Source organism: Nyctereutes procyonoides, unplaced genomic scaffold, assembly GCF_905146905.1.
Source record: "Nyctereutes procyonoides isolate TBG_1078 unplaced genomic scaffold, NYPRO_anot_genome, whole genome shotgun sequence".
Classification (NCBI taxonomy): Eukaryota; Metazoa; Chordata; class Mammalia; order Carnivora; family Canidae; genus Nyctereutes; species Nyctereutes procyonoides.
This window is the reverse complement of record NW_026575046.1, coordinates 29,628,539-29,647,643: the sequence shown is the minus strand read 5'-3', so window position 1 is coordinate 29,647,643 and position 19,105 is coordinate 29,628,539. Positions and strand designations below refer to the sequence as shown.

The 19,105-nt window shown below is 46.4% G+C and overlaps 1 protein-coding gene across 6 annotated transcripts; it reads right to left on the bottom strand.

Annotated features, from left to right (window-relative positions):
• Positions 1-2,684: 2,684 nt before the first annotated feature.
• MYOZ3 (myozenin 3) lies at positions 2,685-18,959 on the bottom strand. Of its 6 annotated transcripts, none has more exons than XM_055325259.1 (8): positions 18,684-18,958; positions 18,344-18,553; positions 16,928-16,989; positions 11,315-11,469; positions 10,375-10,428; positions 10,121-10,256; positions 9,529-9,691; positions 2,686-6,430 (listed from the first exon to the last, which is right to left on the bottom strand). In XM_055325259.1, the coding sequence occupies exons 3-8, from the start codon at positions 16,986-16,988 to the stop codon at positions 6,262-6,264; spliced, it is 738 nt and encodes a 245-aa protein (XP_055181234.1). In that variant the 5' UTR covers position 16,989; positions 18,344-18,553; positions 18,684-18,958; the 3' UTR covers positions 2,686-6,261. The 6 variants fall into 6 exon arrangements, with proteins under 6 accessions (XP_055181237.1, XP_055181234.1, XP_055181235.1 ...); XM_055325260.1 differs by having other exon boundaries at positions 18,344-18,497; positions 18,693-18,958; XM_055325256.1 differs by having other exon boundaries at positions 18,344-18,958.
• Between the last annotated feature and the right edge of the window lie 146 nt (positions 18,960-19,105).

Here is a 19,105-nt window from a genome sequence, read left to right as displayed (position 1 = left end):
TAAGCCTGAGGCAGATGCTCAACCGCTGAGCCACCCAGGCGTCCCATAATTTATTTCTTTTTAAAAAATTTTTAGGGGCACCTGGGTGGCTCAATGGTTGAGCATCTGCCTTTGGCTCAGGTCGTGATCCTGGGCGTGTGGGATTGAGTCCCACATCAGGCTCCCTGCAGGGAGCCTGCTCCTCCCTCTACCGATGTCTCTGCCTCTCACTCTGTGTCTCTCTCTCATGAATAAAAAAATAAAATCTTAAAAAAAAATTTAACTTTTCCACTTATTGAGATATATAATTTGCACATAACATTGTATTAGCTTAAAGTATACAAGGTGATTTGATGCTTGTATGCATAGCAAAATAATTACCAAAATAAGTCTAGTTCATATCCATCACCTCACATAGTTACACTTTTTTTCTTGGGATGAGAACTTTAAGTTCTATTCTCCTAACTTTCAAATATAACAATATATACATACAGAATTGTTAACTATAATCACCATGCGTATGTTACATCCCTAGAACTTATCTTTTAACAAGAAATTTGTGCCTTTTGACCACCTTCACCATTTGAAGCCCTATGACCCAACAGTTATGATGTATTTTATATATATGTATTTATATGCCATATATGATATTTATATATTTTATATATATATTATATGTATATATATCACTTGAATTTTTGTGTTTATGTTCATGAGAAGTATTGGCCTTGAAATTTCTGTAACATCTTTTTTGGGGTTCTTCTGGCCTTATCGAGTATCTTTGGAAATATTGCTTCTTCCTCTATATTCTGAGTTTGTAACATAGCTATTATTTTTTTCTTAAAAATTTGATACAATTCACTCGTGAAGCCATCTAGGCCTGTATTCTTGGTGGGATTTTTTTTTCTTCAGTTTTAAAACTTTATTTTGGAATAACTTGAGATTACAGAAAAGTTGCAAAGATGGACAGAGAGATGTCACTCTTCACCCAGCTTCCCCTAATGTTAACATCTAACATAGCTGTGTTATTTTTGTCAAAACTAGGAAATTAACATTCATATAGTACTATTTTTTTTTAAAGATTTTTATTTATTCCTGAGAGACACAGGGAGAGAGAGGCAGAGACACAGGCAGAGGGAGAAGCAAGCTTCATGCAGGGAGCCTGTCATGAGACTCCATCCCGGATCTCCAGGATCACACGCTGGGATGAAGGCGGCGCTAAACTGCTGAGCCACCAGGGCTGCCCATATAGTACTATTAATTAAACGAATTCTTTATTTGAATTTCACCACTTTGTTCTCCTCTTATGCCCTTTTTCTGTTCCAGAATCCAACACAGTCGGCCACATTACCAAAGAGTACTGATGAGCTGCTTTGTAGACTGTCTCTTGACTTGAATTTGTTTTCTCATGATTAGCCTGGGATTACAAATTTGGGGGAAGATATCTCAAGGGGAAGTTATGTCAGGGATTTGAAATCATTGATAATGTTAACCTCGATCATTTGATTAAGGTAATATCTTCCAGGTTTCTCCTTCATAAATTTACTGTTTTTCCTTTCCTGTGTTCTATTTTTTGGTAGGAGGTCATTAAGGCCAATCTATATATAATCAATAGGATGAGAATTAACATTTCACCTCCTGAAGAGGAAGTTTCTACATACATTACTTGGATGTCTTTTGCGAGGAAGAAAGGTTTGTCTTTTCTCCCCCATTTATTTATTTATTCCATAATTTATTTACATCACTGTGAATTATTTATTTTATTCTTTGAGTTATAATCTTTTATTCTGTAGATTGTCTTTTCACTGTCTTGATAGGATCCTTTGATGCACAAAAGTTTTAAATCTTGTGTGTTCATTTTATGAAGTGTTTCATAGTAGTTGGAAATAATGAGTATACTCTAATTTGGTGGTGCAGGATTCCACATTTTCATTTTGTTGTACAAATTTCCTATATCCTTACTCTGTCTGGTAAGAGATCAATAAGAACTGTGTTAAATCTTTCACTATGACTGTAGGCTTATCATTATGTAAGGATCCTCTTTATCACAATAATGCTTTTTGCCAGGAAGTCTGATATTAATAGACTAGATCACATTTCTTTGGGATAGTATCTAATAGCTTAATGCTTTTCCATTTCTTTAGTTTACCTCTGTGTCATATTTTTAGGAGTGCTATTTGTGAAAAGCTTACAGATGGAATTACTTTTTTTACCCAAACCGTGAGTATTTTTAAGGTGGTGAGTTTTATATATTCACATTTATTTTGATAACTGATATATTTAAATGTATTTATGCTTTAATTCATGTCCCTTTAACTGCTGCTTTTTCATCCTTCCTGCTGTCTATCAAATTGATCTCTGTGCTCACCATTGCTTCTTAGATCCAATACTTTTTTTCTGGGTCCTTCAGCATGTTCTTTTGTTCTTTCAGGGGTTAGTGGGAAATTCTCATACTACTTATTTGTCTGAGACTGAATTTATTTTGTTCTCATTTCTTGAAGATATTTTTCTATTATTGCTGTCATTTTAAATGTCATTCTTTTGCAGGTAATCCAGCTTTTTCATTGGATACTTTGTAGATAATATCAATTTTCTTGAATTTTTTCTGCGACTTTGTGGAGTTCTGCGATTTCAGTACAGTGATTCCTTTTTTTAAAACTTTATTTGAGAGACAGAGACAGAGAGAAAGAGGGTGAGTATGCTAGCATGAGGGAGGAGGTGGGGAGGGGGATAGAGAGAAGCAGGCTCCCTGCTGAGCAGGGGGCCTGATGGAGGGCTTGATCCCAGGACCCCGGGATCATGACCTGCATCTATATATAGTGGTTCTTAAGTGTAGATTTAATATCCCTTCTCATGACAGGGTAAAGATTGTGTGAATTTATGTCTTTCATTAAATCTAGAGAAAACTCAGTCATTTTAAAGCATCTTCTGGAATTTCTATCAGTATTGTCAGACACTTTCATTTTATTTTCCACGTCTTTTAATTTCTCATATTCTCTTTACTTCTCTTTGAAACATTATGGGCACTTGTAGTTCACTAATTCTTTCATCAGGTACATCTGATCTACTATTGATTTGTCCATTCATTTTTTAAAAGGAGGGACTGTTTTGGTAAAATATAACACATGTACAGAGAAAGTGCATAAAACACAGATGTACCACTAAGTTAAATATTCTAAAGTGAGCACCTATGTAACAGTCATCCAAATCCAGCCACAGAAATTGTCTAGCTTTCCCCAGAAGCATTTTATGCCTTCACAACCACCAGCCTTTCTTTCCTCACAAAGTTAACCCTGTCCTGACTTTTATATTAACACGTTCTTGCAACAACACACATGCATGTTTGTATCCCTTCCTTTGCTTGCCATTTTGTTTCTGTGCCACACCCACACTGTTACATGTAATTGCAGCTCCTGTCTGCTTAGTGCTGGGATAGCTCATATCCGCTTTCCCAACATCCTGGCTATTCTTTGTCCTTTTTGTTTCCTTATCACCGAATGATTTCATTTATTTAAGGAACAGAACAAGCAAAAGCAGAGAATTTGATATGAACAAGCAAAGAAAATGATTTTATATGAAGGGCTTGCAAGGCCCACAAATTACATGAAAGGTTAATGGCCTGCTCTTTCAGGATCCAAATTTTACTTACTGTTAAACAAAGTTGCAAAATACAGAATAATACATATGGTATGATCCCATTAGACAAAGACATATTTTTGCACCTTTGCATCTGTACTACACTACATACATATTTATCTATTCAAATAATTCTAGAATCCTAGAAGATCCAAACTGTTACCAGTGGTTACGTCCAGTATGTGGAAATGAAGCAGAATGCAGGAGGCTGGGAAAGTCTATCTTTGAGCATAGGAGGAGCTATGTGGGCCAGTCTTTTTACATTTTACTTATTTATTTAGATAACAAGCATTCCTTTTTTTTTTTTTTTTAACAACATCAGCAAAAGTCATATTGTCAGAAGAAAGAATGAGGATTTGCTTTTGGGTGCAGCAGGTTCTCCTCTCCTGTAGCTGGTGTTGGTCTTCAGCCTCCAGAACACAGCAGAGTCAATCCAAGGTAGTGCAAATCCTCTCTTCTATGTGTCAGACACTTTAATGGTTGGTTTTTCAGCTCATGCAAACATGGCTTTAAACAGCAGCCCCCCAATTCAAGACAACACATCAATGGCAGGCAACTCTAACAGGCTGCTGGCCCCTCACGACTGTGTGGGGTGCAGTGAAAGTCTGGAACAAAAGGAAAATGCAACCACTATCCCGTGTACCCTGGGAACTAGCTGGATCTCTCACCTTCTCATCTCCCTAAGAAAGGCAGGGAAGAGGCAGAGGGAGGCAGGGGGAAAGGGAATAATTCCATGTCCACAAGGAGTCCTACAAGGAGTAATCAGAGGCTTTCCTTCGGGCTTCAGCTTTACAGACCCTAATGACATCTTGCAGCCAGCTTCTCAAGAACAAGAAAGTCTTTTCCGGTCAAGAGCAGAAGCTGCAGGAAATCTAATAATGACCAAGGACTTCTTACATATGCATCCATCACTGTGCCACAACAGCCCACTCTAGGGGCTTCTGGCCTTGTCTTCATCTTAGAGGTGGAGAGACAGAGGCCTACCCAGGAGAAATGACTTGCTTAAGTTCACACAGCTATCAGTAGCAGCTAGAACCCATCCCATCCAGTCTGACTTCCCCACCTGCACTTTTCACTCTAAGCCCTAAGGCAGGATACCATGCTTAGATGATTCCAGAGTGAGGGGGCATTGGCCTGGCCACCCAGTGCAGTGACAAGGGACAGCTGCTAGAATTAGACATTCCCGTTTTGGCTCTGGTCCTGGACAAGCCACTTCTTTCAAGCCTGGATATCTATATCTGTAAAATGGGACAATACCTTTCCCTCAGGATTGTCCTGAAAATAAGAAATAGGATATGTGGAGAATCTACTACCAGCCCAAGCACTGAGGCACCTAATAAAAAGCAGCCACCAACATGATCATTGTCACTGTCTTCATCATCATCAGTTGAACTAAGAGGCATTCCTTTCTCTCCTTTTCCTAGGGAGCTGGATACAACCCTGAACTAGCCCTGGTGAAGGCTAGGACAAGATTTACCCAGGCTTGCACCAGATGGTGAGTGCAAGGAGAAAAGACAGGAGGAGACCTTATAGGTGCCCCACATTGCACCTGTCCAATAAGGTGCCCCTTCTTTCCATCCCTATGGCCATCTCCCTAGCCTAGCCCTAGCCTAGCCCTAGCCTAGACCTTATTCCCTGCAGGTTTCCTGACTTCTGGCCTTAGTCCTCTCCAATCTGTGTCCCCACATAGCAAGATCCATCACTTCCCAGCTTAAAAGCTGCCCCCATCTCCTCAGGAAAGTCCACTCTGTGCTGGCCCTCACTGAACCCTCTAACACAGCCCCCTCCTTTCTCCAGAACACACCTACTCCTATTCACAATTCCACACTTTGCACATGCTGGTGCACTCAGCAGGAATGTCCTCTCCAGTCACTCTCTCTTCCCTTGATGTCTCTCACTCCACCTCCAAAGTCTCCGAGAGGCTTCCTGGAATTCCCCTCCTGTACCCATCCCCACCACCAGGGTTAGGAACCCACTCCTCTTGACTCATGGCGCTTGCTTCCTCTGATGTCAGGTAGTATTCTGTAGGGAAAATCAACAGGATTTACCTATGCTTTATAAACCTGTCTTTCCTACTGTCTTCTCTTCCTCTAGGCCAGGGCTTATTCACCTCAGGGCAACTAGCACACAGTAGGTACTTAGCAAATGTTTAGAGCATGAATAAGGTTAACTAACTGCTTCTCAATAAAAGGAAAAACTTTCTAATTGTCAGAGTTATCCACTGGGTAAATGGGCTGCTAGGGATCTCCCTGTCAGGGGAGTGTTAGTAGAGTACCAGAGCAGGGAGTGGGGAGTAGAGGCATGGATGTGAATTCACTGGTAGCTTGGATTCCTAAAGATGTGAACCATGAACAAGTTTCACTGGAATCAGCTGGGAGTGTTGGTTACTAATAGAAAGTCCCCCCAACTCAGGAGATTTGGATACTGCAAATCTGGGGCAGGCCAGAAGTCTGTATGCAAAACATCATCCCCAGGAAATGTTGAAACACACCCCATTTGGGGACTACTGAACCTTGTGGCCTTTGAGGCCATTTGCAGTAAGATTTTGTGTGTGAAGACCCTTCATAAACTGTGAAGTGCTGTCCAGAAGTCGACTCCAGGATGTCTCCCAAACATGAAGATGGGAATTGAATATTCAGGCTGGGGCTACAGCTCCTCGGACTCAGGAAGGTTGCGGACCCAGCCCTGGGCAACTCTGTTGAAGCTAGGTCTGAGGCGAAGAAGTTCCAAGCCACTGATGAGCTCTGGGACGAATGGGGTGCCTGCCCTGGGAAGAGTCTCCCCCACTAAGGGTCCTCCAAAGGGCACTGGGGTCCTGGTGAGAGAAAAGCAGCAGGACAGGTGGGCTGTGTGGGAGAGCACTGGATGGCAGAGCACTGACATATAGGTCACCATGTGAGGCCCCCTCCCTGCCTCCCTCTGAGCCCGTTTCCCCACCTATATGGTAAGGCCTTATATTATCCTTAACAGGTTTCCCCAGCTCTGTCCATTCCCCAGTCTGCCTCTAGTAGGGGTGGCTTGGTGCTTGGGAATAGGAATGAAATTTTCAAAGCTCAAATTGGCTTGTCCCAAACAAAACTCTAGGTTTCCCCTAAGTAAGCTCCAGAAGACAGTAGAGCTGGAATGGGGTTTTTCCTTCTCTGCTCATCTCCTCTTAGAACAATATACCCACAGGCCAGAGAGGGAAGAGAGGGTTAGAAGGAGCACCAAGAATTAGGAAATGCAAGTTATAACAGAGACACCACACCCCATTTCTCACCCATAAGACTGGTGAGAAGAAATAATTTGAAAATGGGGCAAAGTTGGTGAGATGGTGGGGCAAAGCTTCACTCCGATACTGCTGGTTGGAAGGTAAACTGGTGCTGCTACCTTGGACAACTTGGCAGGATCTTTTTAATCTAAAAATGTGCAAACTCTGTCAACCAACAACTGCACCTGTAAGTATACAGCTTAGAGAAGAACATGCACATACACACAAACAGGTAGAAGTAGTGACTGGTGACAAACCAGTAAGGCCCGTATGTCGACTGGCAGAGCCATGGACAAGACAGACGTGGTGTATTCACAAGGTGGAATACCATAGAGCAGCTTAAAAGGAATGAAAAGATCCGTATGTATTAAGTAGGATAGATTTCAAAAGCACAATACTGAGTCAAAAAGGCAAGCAAGATACAGAATGAGATACAAAGGATTAAAACACAAACACATGCATGTAAAACAATGTCATCCACTATAGGAATGGAGCTGCTGGGAGAAAATGATCTGAAAATATACCTACCCAACCACAGTGTCACCTTTGGGAAGGGAACTAAAATGGAGACTGGTGAATAGGGGCCCTCTCTTTATTTGTAGTTGCTTTTGAGTGTGTGTGTTTTAAGAAAATGTTATTTTTAAACTGTGTTTTCTTCTTAAGAAGACTTAAAAAGTATTGCTCATGTAGTGTTTTCCTCGAAGCCTGGGAGCAATGAGAATGGGGGAGTGCTTTCTCCCCTGGGGCAGAAAGACAGACCTTGGGCCAGGGCCTGGACTCCAGCCAGGACAGCGGTTCTGCCCAGACCACCCCGGCTGTGGCGGCAACAGCCAGGCCCTGCGGGAACAGGCTGGGCAGTTTCCAAGCTGCACAGGCTTCACAATCCAGCCCTTGACTGGAAGCCCAGAGCCCTGGATCCTTAGCACAGCTTGGCCACTAACACCGCTGTTGCCCCCTGTCAGCTTCAGTGGGCTCTTCTGGGCCCTGGGCTCACGGCCCCCTAAGGCTCTCCTGCTGATGGGAATGTGCTTCCGCCCGTCCTAGCTGCGGCCTGAGATAGATGGGGCTACGACTCGAGTTGGCCAGCCTGGAAGCCAGCGCCCTGGACTGAATGTCTGCTGAGGGTTTTAAATAGCTGGGCAGGCGGGGGCTGAGGGCCCCCAGGAGGAGAGAGCACACAGTCTCGCCTGGCGGAAACCCCAGAATGCCTGCCAATGGCTCGTGGCTCACACGGTGTCTGTTGGGCACAGTTCTTCCCATCTGGGCCCTCCCTGGCTATCAGCTGTTTGAGGGAGGTCACCTCCCTTCTGAGCAGTCTCTTCTCAAGGCTGATCACCCTCAAGTTGTCAGACAGTCTCTGCATGTGGTCTGAGCAGGTGCCAGAAGAGTTGGACCATGTCCTGCTCTTGGGGACCCTCCTCTTTTTCGCTTACTGCAGTCCAAGCCAGAGGAGCATTTTTCAGAGATAGCATCAGACTGAGGAAGCCAGTTGCAGTTGAAATGCATTCTCCCAGCCCAAGGTCTTCCTCCAGTGCCAGGCTCCTTCCTATCTTGATTCCTATGATTTGTCTTTGAGCCCCTAGGCCGGAACACTAAGTTTATCCCTCTCCAGTGCTCCCAATTAGCTTTTCTTTTTTTTTTTTTTTAAGATTTTATTTATTTATTCATGAGAGGCAGAGAGAGAGCAGAGACACAGGCAGAGGGAGAAGCTCCTTCCTTCTAGGAGCCCGATGTGGAACTTGATCCCGGATCCCAGGATCACACCCTGAGCTGAAGGCAGATGCTCAACTGCTGAGCCACCCAGGCGTCCCATCCAATTAGCTTTTCCAACCATTATTTCAGCCTGTAACTAATATTCCTACTAATAGCTACTGTGTATTGAGCTTATTACTTGCTAGAAACTTTGCCTACGGCTTCTCATGTCATCCTCACAACAATCTCATGAAGTAGATACTGTAATAGTCTCATTTTACAGATGGGGAAATGGAGGCTCAGAGAGGTTGAGTCACTGGCCCAAGGTCAAACAGCAAGGCGAGGAGGCTGCACATAAGCCCGCGCTAAGGTCCCATGCTCTGTAGTACAAGCCAGTCCCCTGTGGCTCTCACCTCTAGTGTCCAATGTTTCACTGACACTCCCCACTTTGATACACCTCAAGACCTTTGAGGAAAGTGAGGAAAAGGCTGAGCTGATCTAGGCCTAGTGAGGTCGGGCCCCCACCCAGGGAGGAATGTGCGTCAAAGAGCTGGTACACGGCAGGGAGGAGGAATGAGAGACCGGGCTCTGGAGGCAGACACAGGTTAGGGTCCCAGTCCCACTGCTTCCTTGCTTCATGACTTTGGGCAGGTTACTGCTATTCCTGAGTGAGTCACAATAAGAAAAACTGCAGCACCTCCCTGCCCTGCTGGGTGGCGAAACCAACAAGATGTGTGTGGCACGTTCACTCATTCATTCCCTGTACATTTATTGAGCACCTCCTATGTGCTGAGGCAAGAGTGCTATTGAGTTCTAGCAGGAGCTCAAGCAACGTGTAAGTGTTCAGAGGGAGCTTGGCACGTCAACGGGCTCAGGAAGCACAGCCACTGCTGTGTTGTGACTGGCACCTGCACACCTGCACACCCTAGCAGTCTCTCCCCCAAGCTGCACCCCCCTCCCCCCGGCCTTACTTGTTGAAATTTCGGTACTCGGCAAGGCTAGGGGTGTGACTTCTGCCCTCGCTCTGGTAGTCCCGGTAGCTGATGAACTCCTGCCAAGGACAGCGGTAGCCCTTGGGGATGGCCGTGTGGTTGAACTTCTCTGGCGGGATGCCCTTCAGTGGCTCCGCATAGCCTGGAGATGGGAGCAGGGCACACGGGAGCAGGGCATGTGGAGCTGGCAGGCGGGGCCACCTGGGCTCTTTTCTCCCTTGGCCCCCACCCTGTCCACCCCACAGACGCGGTTAGGGGAGGGAAGCCTAGAGCTGAGATGGGGGTAGGGGAGGAATAGAACACCAAAGTTGCCCCAGCAGAGGGAACCGATCCTTTCCCATCCCTGGAAGCAAGGAGGACTGGACTTGGAAATCCCCAGTCGGTTGGGGCCCAGACTCTGGCTCACTGTGTGACCCTGGGTGCGTTGCTGCACCTATCTGGGCTTGTGTTAGGTCTAGGGAGGGGTGCAGGGGGCTGGGTGAGGTGGACTAGCCGCTTTCTGGGTGCTGGTTCCTGCCCAATAGCAGTAGGTACTCCCTGCTCTGGTCCCAGGACCCAGGGAGGCACTCACCTGGTGCCAGGGCGCTGGGGCTGCGGGCACGCTCTGCAGGGAAGGCTGCGGACTGGGTGTCCTCAGGGCCCCGGGATGAAGCTGGGAAGATGTGGAGCTCAGAGTGGAAGTTCTGCCCCTCGGGGCCATTGGCAACCTGGGCACAGGAATGGCTGCTCAGAGGCTGGGACTGCCTCACTGGAGGAGCTGCCTGGCCCCATCCCCTTGCTTCCCCTCCTGCGTGTGGGGGTGGGGGGAGCTCCCTGCACACTCACCGTCCCCAGCTCTGCTGTTCCCAGCACCTTCCCCTTGGTGCTTCCATCTGCAATCTGTGGGGGCAAACAGATCACAGAAAGGCTCTGGGGCAAGGGGCCAGGATTCTCCCTCCACCAAAAATGGGGAGTACATAGTCTTAGTGCCCACATCCTGGGGATACTGGGGGGATGAATGAATAGCAAAGGGCACTAATCCCAGTGCCTGGGACAGAGAAATACTCTTGGTATGTTAGTTTCTATTATTGACCTTGGGCAGATAACCTTCCTGAGTCTCACTCAGTTTCTCCGTCTATAAAATGGGAGGAGTGATGATCATATCTAATTTACAGGGCTCTATGAGCATTAAATAAGACGATAGATGTGAAGTGCTTGGCTAGCCGAGTAGGTGTTTTGTCATCTTTACTATTCTGCATCCTACCACACCACCCCCTCTCATCTGCCTCCTGTTTAGTCCAGGCGTTGAGTGGAGTATGAGTGGAGTGGCCCTGAGTTCATTCCTGCTGAGTTTTTCAAGCCTGAGGATAAACCATTCTTGTCTCTACCAGCAGACTATTTTCTGGCCTTGTCCTTCTTCTAGGAGCAAGAAGAGAAAGAGTTCTGTGTTTTCTCCCTTAGGCTGAGCTCAAGTCTAATCTAAATCCTGCTCACTGCAAATGCAGCCCAGAGCACTTTTTGTAGGAGCCAGAATCCCTTCACCCCACAGCTTGCCCTGCCCATTCCACTTTATGCTTTGTATCTGGGGAGAGATGCCTAAAGAGATCACACTTTTCTGGGATCACACAGCAAGTCAAGGTCTCAATCTGATGGGAACATCACAGCCTTTCCAGCTGGAGCTGGAGGGACAGCCCAGGGGCCAGAGGTCCTCAACTGGCTCAGTTGAGGCTAACTGCTGGCCCTCCCTGGGCCAATTCCCCTGTAAGCACAGTGGGAGCTAACTCACCGCCTGCGGGCTGGCTGCAAACTCAAAGGTGAATCTCTGCACCCGGCGCTGTCTCTTCTGGAAGAGGAGGGAACCTCTGTTGTTGCGTAGAGAAAGCTCCTCCATCATCAAGTCCTGGGGCACACTCAGCTTCTTGCCCAGGTCCAGCAAAGGGACTGCCGAGAGAGGCCAGAGTGAGGCCTACCACCAAACCCCGTCATGGCACTCGGGGCTGCCGGCCTCTGAGGCAACCTTGTCCGAGCACTCTCCAGTGTGTGTGAGAACGCCGCTTTCTCCCCACATTTGCTGACACTGGGTGTCACCATTCTGTGAAATCTTTGCCTACCTGGTGGGCAGAAATGACACCTCAGAGTCTCATTTGCATTTGTTTGACACTCAGTGAAATTGAACTCCATTTCAGATGTTCTTTGGCCATTTGTGTTTATTCCTTGGCAGTTCTTTGCCCATCGTGGTGAGAGTCGCAAGAAATGGACAGATTCTAGATAATTTTCTGATAGTAAACCATGCATCTGAGCTATGCCAAGGGAGGAGGGGAGGTTTCTGGCCTGAGCCGCTCCATCCTTGGAGCGGCCACTCACTGAGACGGGGAGGGCAAGAGGAGGATGAGATGGGAAGAGATCAGGACTTCAGTGTTAGACACATGTTCTTTCAATTTTAAAATAGCCTTTTGTTATCATAAAAATAGCATATATGTGCATTGAAGGAAGTTAGAAAATACAGATATAAGGGAAAAAGAGAAAAATACCATTTCTATCTCCCAGAGGTTGCCGCTTTTAACACTTTAGTACATATCCGTTCAGATCTTTTTCAAAGACTATGTATTCATTTAGGACGGGCACTTGGGTGGCTCAGTCAGTTAAGTGTCTGACCACTGATTTCAGCTCAGATCATGATCTCACAGTCCTCAGATTGAGCCCCCCCGGGCTTCATGCTCAGCAGAGAATCTGCTTGAGGATTCTCTCCCTCTCCCTAACCCTCTCCCCCTACACTGCTCACATACTCTCTCTCTCTCTAAAATAAATAAATCTTTTTAAAAAAAAGACTATATATTCACATATGAATTTTCGGCTAAAATGAAGTCATAGTTATACATGCTTTGTAACTTGATTTATCAATTAAAGGTCTCTGCCTGTGCAAGTGGACATATTTTTGTTTTATACAATGCCTAATCCGTATTCCAATTCCTCTAATTGCCTGCAGAATGGGCATATAAATTTTGAAATGCCTTGCAGATGTCCAAGTGAAGAAGCCAAGGAGGGAACCAGGTACATGAGTCTAGGGCTCATGGGAGAAATTGACCTGAAAGTAAAAATTGGGGTATCGTGAGCTTACAAATGCTATTTGTTGTTGTTTGATGAAGTCCATTACATTTATTTCTTTTCTCAGAGTTAGGACTCACTGTGATAGCCATGTAGAGGGTTTCCAGGGGAGATGGCTGTCCTTAATAGTTCTGGAACCCATCCCTATCCTTTCTGTTTCCCCCGCTGGCAAAACACACACTTTTCTGCACTTCCCACCACAGGAAGGCTTTGGTAGGAAAGGAGTGGCAGAGGGGTGAGGACACTGGTAGGAAAAGGATACATATGGACAGTATGGCCAGAGTTGTCCATCTCTAAAATTGGATATATGGAGGTTCGAGTTCCAGCTCTATAAATGGTGTTTAGAGCCAGGAGGCTGGATGAGATCACCAGGTAGATGAGGGTTAAAGAGATCCAAAGCCTGAGCCCTAGGCCTCCAGCATCCAGACTAAAGAGGTAAAGAACCAGCCATGGAGCTAGAAAGGGGTGCCCAGTGAGGCTGGAGGAAACCCAGAGGGTGGTGCCCTGGAAACCAAGTGATAAAGCATTTCCAGGAAGATGGAGTGATCACAGAGCCGAATATTGACCATCCTCTTTAGTGTCATGGGGTTGTTATTGGTCATCTTCACAAAAGTAGTTTCTATGGAGTATTTGGGTGTGAAAACCTTATTGGAAAGTGTTAAGATAGAGGAGTATTTTAACCACACCACAAGGAAGCAGTGAACAAAATCTAGGATGTGAGATGTTTTATAGGGCAGCTGGCCTGGGTTCTTTAAAGGAGTGAATGACCTGGAAAAAAAGACAGGGTGGGATAGGAGTGGGGGTTATAGATTAAAGGAGATTTAAGATATGTGGCCACCAAATAAACAGTGGTCTTTCTTTGGATCCTCATTAAAACAAACTAGAAAATTGGAAAAAGTTAACTGTGGGACTGGTTATTAGGTAGTATTAAATCAAAGTTGCTAATTTTTTTCAGTGTGCATATAAGGAAATGCCCTCTTTATTATTTTTGGTGCATCCTGAAGTATTGAGGGGATGAAATGACGTGCTCTTTGGATTTTGCTTTGGACTCCACGAATGAAAGGAGGGCCATGGGGATTTGCACTCTCTATTTTTGTGTGTTTGGAAATGAGCTTAATAAAATGTTACAGAGAGAGAGGAGGTGAGAAAGTATAGACCACAGCTTTGAGGAGTTGTGCTCTACAGGACCAGAGGCAGCAGTAGAATCAAGAAGTTGTTTGTTTTTAAGAGACATAAAATAAAAGCATGGTTTTTTTAGCTGATGGGAAATTTTGACAATGCAATAAATAGATAGAGGGCAGACCAACTGGAAGAATGTCCTTGAGTAGGGGAGAGGGGAGGGGACTGGAGAGGAGGGGAGGGGAGGGGAGGGGAGGTGTCCCCAGCTCAACTGGAAGGGCTGACTTCAGACACGGACAGGGAGAGGTCACCCACCACACGGGGAAGGAAAACTGAGAATGTGGACACAGATGCAAGCTCAAGCCAGATGTGGAGGAGGGAGCTTGCAGAGGTGCTCTTTTGGTTACTTCATTCTTCTCAGTGCAATAGGAAGCAAGGTCAGCAGCTGAGAAGGAGGACCAGGGAGGAGGCATTGGGAGTTTGGGTACAGAGGTTGCCAACATCGTCTAAGCGAGTAGTACAGGACAGGGGACAGAGAGATGGATGGGGTGGGGCTGCCAGGCAGCATCAGGGGCCCTGCAGGTGCTGTGATTCATCACATTCAATGGAATCCAAACAGTCTTTTTTAAGAAGGGGGCTGGTGGGGTTTTTTTATTCTTTCAGCAAATATGGAGAGAGGACCTCCTACATGTTAGGAACAGAAAGAGATCCAATGTCGGTTAAGAGGGGGAAAAAGTAAGTTTCAGAAGAATCTGCATTCTAAGATCCCACTCATTTATTTAAAAGAATAAGTACTATATATTTATGTACACATTGAAAAATCTGCAAAAAGATATGCCGAATATTAGTAGTAACTATTTATAGGAGGTAGGAAGAGGAAGGCTAGAAATTGCACTATTTTTTAACAAGAAAAGGTACTGCATACTTAAAAGCATGAAAGACTATTTATATCTAAATACATAATAAAAAGTCCCCTGGCATCATATTATCAAATACTACCAGAAGAATCGAGCTCGATATTAAGAAAAAAAAAGTTACAGATAAAATCTATTTGATGAAACAGTTCCATTTCTAGGCATTCATTCCTAGGGAGAAAAGTTGAATAAACATGCCTGAAGATAGACATACAAGGATGTTGATTGCAGTGAGGTTTCAGATTGTGAAAAGCAGGCACCAGAGTGGTGGGGGTGCTGTCCAGATGCCCTTCATCAGTGGCTCAGGGTCACACCTGCCCCCTTCTGCAGAGCGCTACCCGGCTGAGCAGAAGCACTCACAGCCCACTTCCTGAATGAGATGAGTTCTGTGGAGCCATTCGTGACCTGGAGCCCCCACGGGGTTCCACTGAACCCGGACCAGAGAATCCTCAGCTCTGCCCCTGAGAGTCCAGCCTGAGATGAGCCTTCATGACCACCAGTAGGGTGTGTGTGTATCAATATACTTAATATATGCTGGGGGAGTGAGGGAGGGGGTGGAAAAATCAATCATACCAGGCTAGAAAGAAGTCTGTGGTATGCTGCTAAGTGAAAAAAAAAACAAGTAAGCTGAAAAACACAGCGTATACTACTTAACCCACTTGTATATGCGTTTATATAAATATGTTTATATATGAACAGAAGATGGATTTACTCAAATATGTTAACAGTAGTTATCTCCAGATGGTCCCATTATGAGGAACTTTCACTTTCAAAGTCATTCATGTCTGTTTTGACTGAATGTCTTATAAAAAGGATGTATTATTTGTACAACCATGTAGTATAGAAGCAGCTCGGAAGACAAAGAGATCTGGAGTCCCATCTCAGCTCTACCAACTACTATATATGTGACCACCTAGCTCCCCTGTCCCCCAGCTTTCTCATCGGCAAAATGGGGGCAACAGTATCTAACTTAGAGAGTTGTTATGAGGGGTATACAGCATAAAGCATGGAAGCTCTTAATCCCAGAATCTGACACAGAGTAAGTACACAATAATGGTGTTTGTATTGTTAACGCCTGACAGTGATTGTCTTTTAATGGTAAGACCATGAGATTTTTTTTTCTTTTTACTTTTCTTCAATTTCAAAATTGTCTTGAGTTAATACCCCAGCAACGGCCAATAATTTATAAATTTCCAGTCTGGCATAAATGAGATGTGTCCATGTTTAGGGGACTATCATTAATTAATTACTTAGCCAAGGGAAAAGAGAATGCATTGCCTGGCTCTTCTAGCTAGAGCATCAATACTTCACAGAGTTGGCATATTTTAGAGCCCAAAATCATGAAATGAAAAAAAGAGAAATTTAATGCTCACAAAAGGAGGCAAGAACACACAAAATAGATTAGGACCACTCACCTATAAAGTCATACAAAAGGCTGTCTTAGATGTGGAGCTTCTTAGAAGCTGCAGGGGCAAAACCTCAGTGGTATCCTTATATGAGGGTTTGTTGGTGCTCAGGTCACTGTCCATGTGTACCAGAATCACATGGGCACTTGTCTAAAAGGTGCCTATCTGGCCCCTTCCCCAGCTCCACTGAATCGGAATCCTTGGGGGTAGATGCTGGGAATCTGCATTTTTAACCAACAGCATCACTCACTAGCATTCACACTACAGGATGAGAGCCCGACTTAGTGGAATTTGTTTTTAAAATACTTGAAATGATCTGAAATAGGCCAAATTAGCAGACTCCAAAATTGTGCTGAGAGTTTATCACTTATATGGTGATAAACATGTATCTTAGATGATTTATTCATTGGGTGAGCCTACTTTTAAGTGAAAATCTGAGCCACACTGGGGAGCCTACTCTTCCAGCCTGCCCCACTCTCCCCTGACCATTGTCTCTTGCCACGGGGGCCTAGTGAGACCCACAGTGTGTGGGGAGCTCGGGGGCCACAGTTAGGGCTGGAACTGGGACCAGACCCCTCAGTGCTTAATCTGAAGTGGAGGTAAGGTCTTAGGCCCAGGGCCCAGTCTAAGGCATTCAGTCCCAGCCTCCGGGGGTGTGGACATCAGGGCAAGGCCCCTCCCAATGCTTCGGGAAGCTTCCCAACCCAAGTGGCAGATTCCACAGGCACTCCCTCAGGGCTGGCTTGGAACTCACACCTGTTTGTCCAGGCCTCAGGCCAACAGGCCCAAGTGGCTGCACTTTAGGATCAGAAAAGGATGAGTCTGAGGAACACACAGGAGCTGGGTCCACCTTACCTGGTCCAGTGAGGTCCCCCATGGTAGCCATCACTGACCCCTTCTGCTCCTTAGGGATCATCCTGTGGAGGAGAGATGCCTGCAAATTGGCCTGCCCCCTTCTTCCCTCCCCACATGTCCTCCCAGGCCCTGGTCCACCCAGCCCCAGCCCTGAACTGCCTTGGCCCACCCTATTCTTAAGGAAGGGCTATCAGAGCTGGACAGGGAGGATACAGAGGTCCAGGGGAGGTAAGGGAGGTGCTGGAGGCCACACGGAGGCCTCTTTCTTCAGGGGATAATCTCTGGGACATGAGGGATAGGGGAGGTGGGGGCCTCAGGCAACTGTCATCCGCTGAGGCAGATGAGCTCTAATCAGCAGCTGAAAGAGGTTGAAAGTTTAAGTCAAGGAGAGGGGGGTATGGATGGGTTGTTAGGCTGGGGCTACACTGGGGTCTGCAAGGCTGGTCCATGGAAGCTGAGAGACCCATCACCTCCTTCCCTATGCTCCAGCTTTCAATGGTCATACAGGGTGCTCTCTTCTCCCTCACCCCTTCTCTACCTCCTCCTCCATCCCCTGCACTCCCCATTGGCATCTCATGGCACTTTCCAGCAATCTTGGAGAAGATTTACAAGCAAAGTGGGGTCCAGAGACCCATGGAATCCCTGTAGGCTCCAAGTCCAGATTCCCTAACTTGCCCCCAGGAGAGAAGGCAGTCCTGCCAGCCTACTCCTGTGTGTTGCTTCCAGGTCTTTCTACATTCCTTCCTATAGAAAAAAAAAAAAAAAAAACAAGTCTGCTTCCAGCTACACCCCACACTCACACATGGCTCCAGGGCAGCAGCCTGGACTCTAATCCAAGTCCCTGACTTCCTCTGTAACTGTGAGCAAGTGGCTCTTCAGCTTTGGGCCTCAATTCCTCTTAAGTGCCTCTCTAATATAAGGCGGTTGGGCCAGATCGTGGGATCCACAGATGGGCTTCAGGGCACCCACAATCCCCCACCCCACAAACCGTAGCTAACCTGAATGTGTCTGCCTGCATTTAGGGCTACAAGTCGACAGAGAGTGCTCCGACTGTGACCACTCAGGAGCCCACAGTGCACAGGTCTGTTTCTTGATAAACACTCCCCTGACAGACACACACAGACATTGCCAAGGACTCTCACCTGCAGACAGGGCCCTGCTTCCCTCCACAGCCCAAAGATCTTGAAGTCCTGCACAAAGCCATTACCTATGCCCACCTCGAGTCCCAGCCACCCCTCCCCACTTAATCTAGAGTGGCCTAGAGCTTAGAATCCCTCCGCTCCCTTCCTGGAGACCCCATGCTCCCCAGACCCTCTGCAGAGCCCTTCCTCTGCTTGGAGGCTGGGGCTCTGGCAGCCAGCTCATGTCCTCTGCCCAGGCCCCATAGCTCCTCGAGCTCCCCTAGGATCCTGGTACCTGAGTGATGGGACCACAGCGTGCAGGAGGGAATGTCAGACCCTCAAGATTAACACCTCTGTCAGGAAGCTGAGAGCTGAGTAGTCGTGGAGGTGCTAGTGGTCCTGGGCCCAGTCTGAGCACGGTGTGCCCTTGCAGCCAACTCCGGCCTCAGCTGACGAGAATCAAGAATCGTTCCTGCCTCGTCGTGGCTCACAGCCTTATTTCAGGCTGCAACAGGATCCAGGGACAGATGCTAAAAGCACCAGGCCCCCAGGGGAGACAGGTGCCCCGGCAGCAGGCCCTTGCAGACAGAAGGGCTTGCACACACATGTACACACACACATACATATGCACACACCAGAGTCACCTGGAAATGCTGAGTCAGTTGCCAGTCACTTGAGCTTCCTGATTGTATCCTTAGTGCCTAGAATGGGGCCTGATAGGAATTCAATAGATATTTGTTGAATGAATGGATGGATGCAGGCATGCGTGAATGAATGAGTTTTCCCCTGATGTCCTTGCTTGACTTGTTCATTTCTTCTTTTCTCTTTTGTTTCCTGCCTTTCTTCTTTCTGCTCCCTCCCTCCCCACCTCCCTCCACCTTCTCACATTGAGTGTCTCTCTATGGAAGATAAATAAGGCAGGGCTCTGTCCTCAAGGAGCTCAGTCAGGCCCAAGTCAGACCCGTAAATAAGCCTTTGCGATGCATGATGGGAAGTGCTCTGGGAGTACCCGGGGGAGGGTGCCACCGGCATTGCCTGGGGAGAGGGGGTGGGGAAG

Bases quoted from the DNA above. Each gene is read 5' to 3' on its own strand.
- MYOZ3 (XM_055325256.1), bottom strand. From the start codon at position 16,988: ATGATCCCTAAGGAGCAGAAGGGGTCAGTGATGGCTACCATGGGGGAC. The intron at 10,257-10,374 runs GTGAGTGTGCAG...TCCTGTGCCCAG, and splicing joins GAACAGCAGAGCTGGGGACG to GTTGCCAATGGCCCCGAGGG. The intron at 6,431-9,528 runs GTAAGGCCGGGG...TTCTCTCACCAG, and splicing joins GAGTACCGAAATTTCAACAA to GACCCCAGTGCCCTTTGGAG.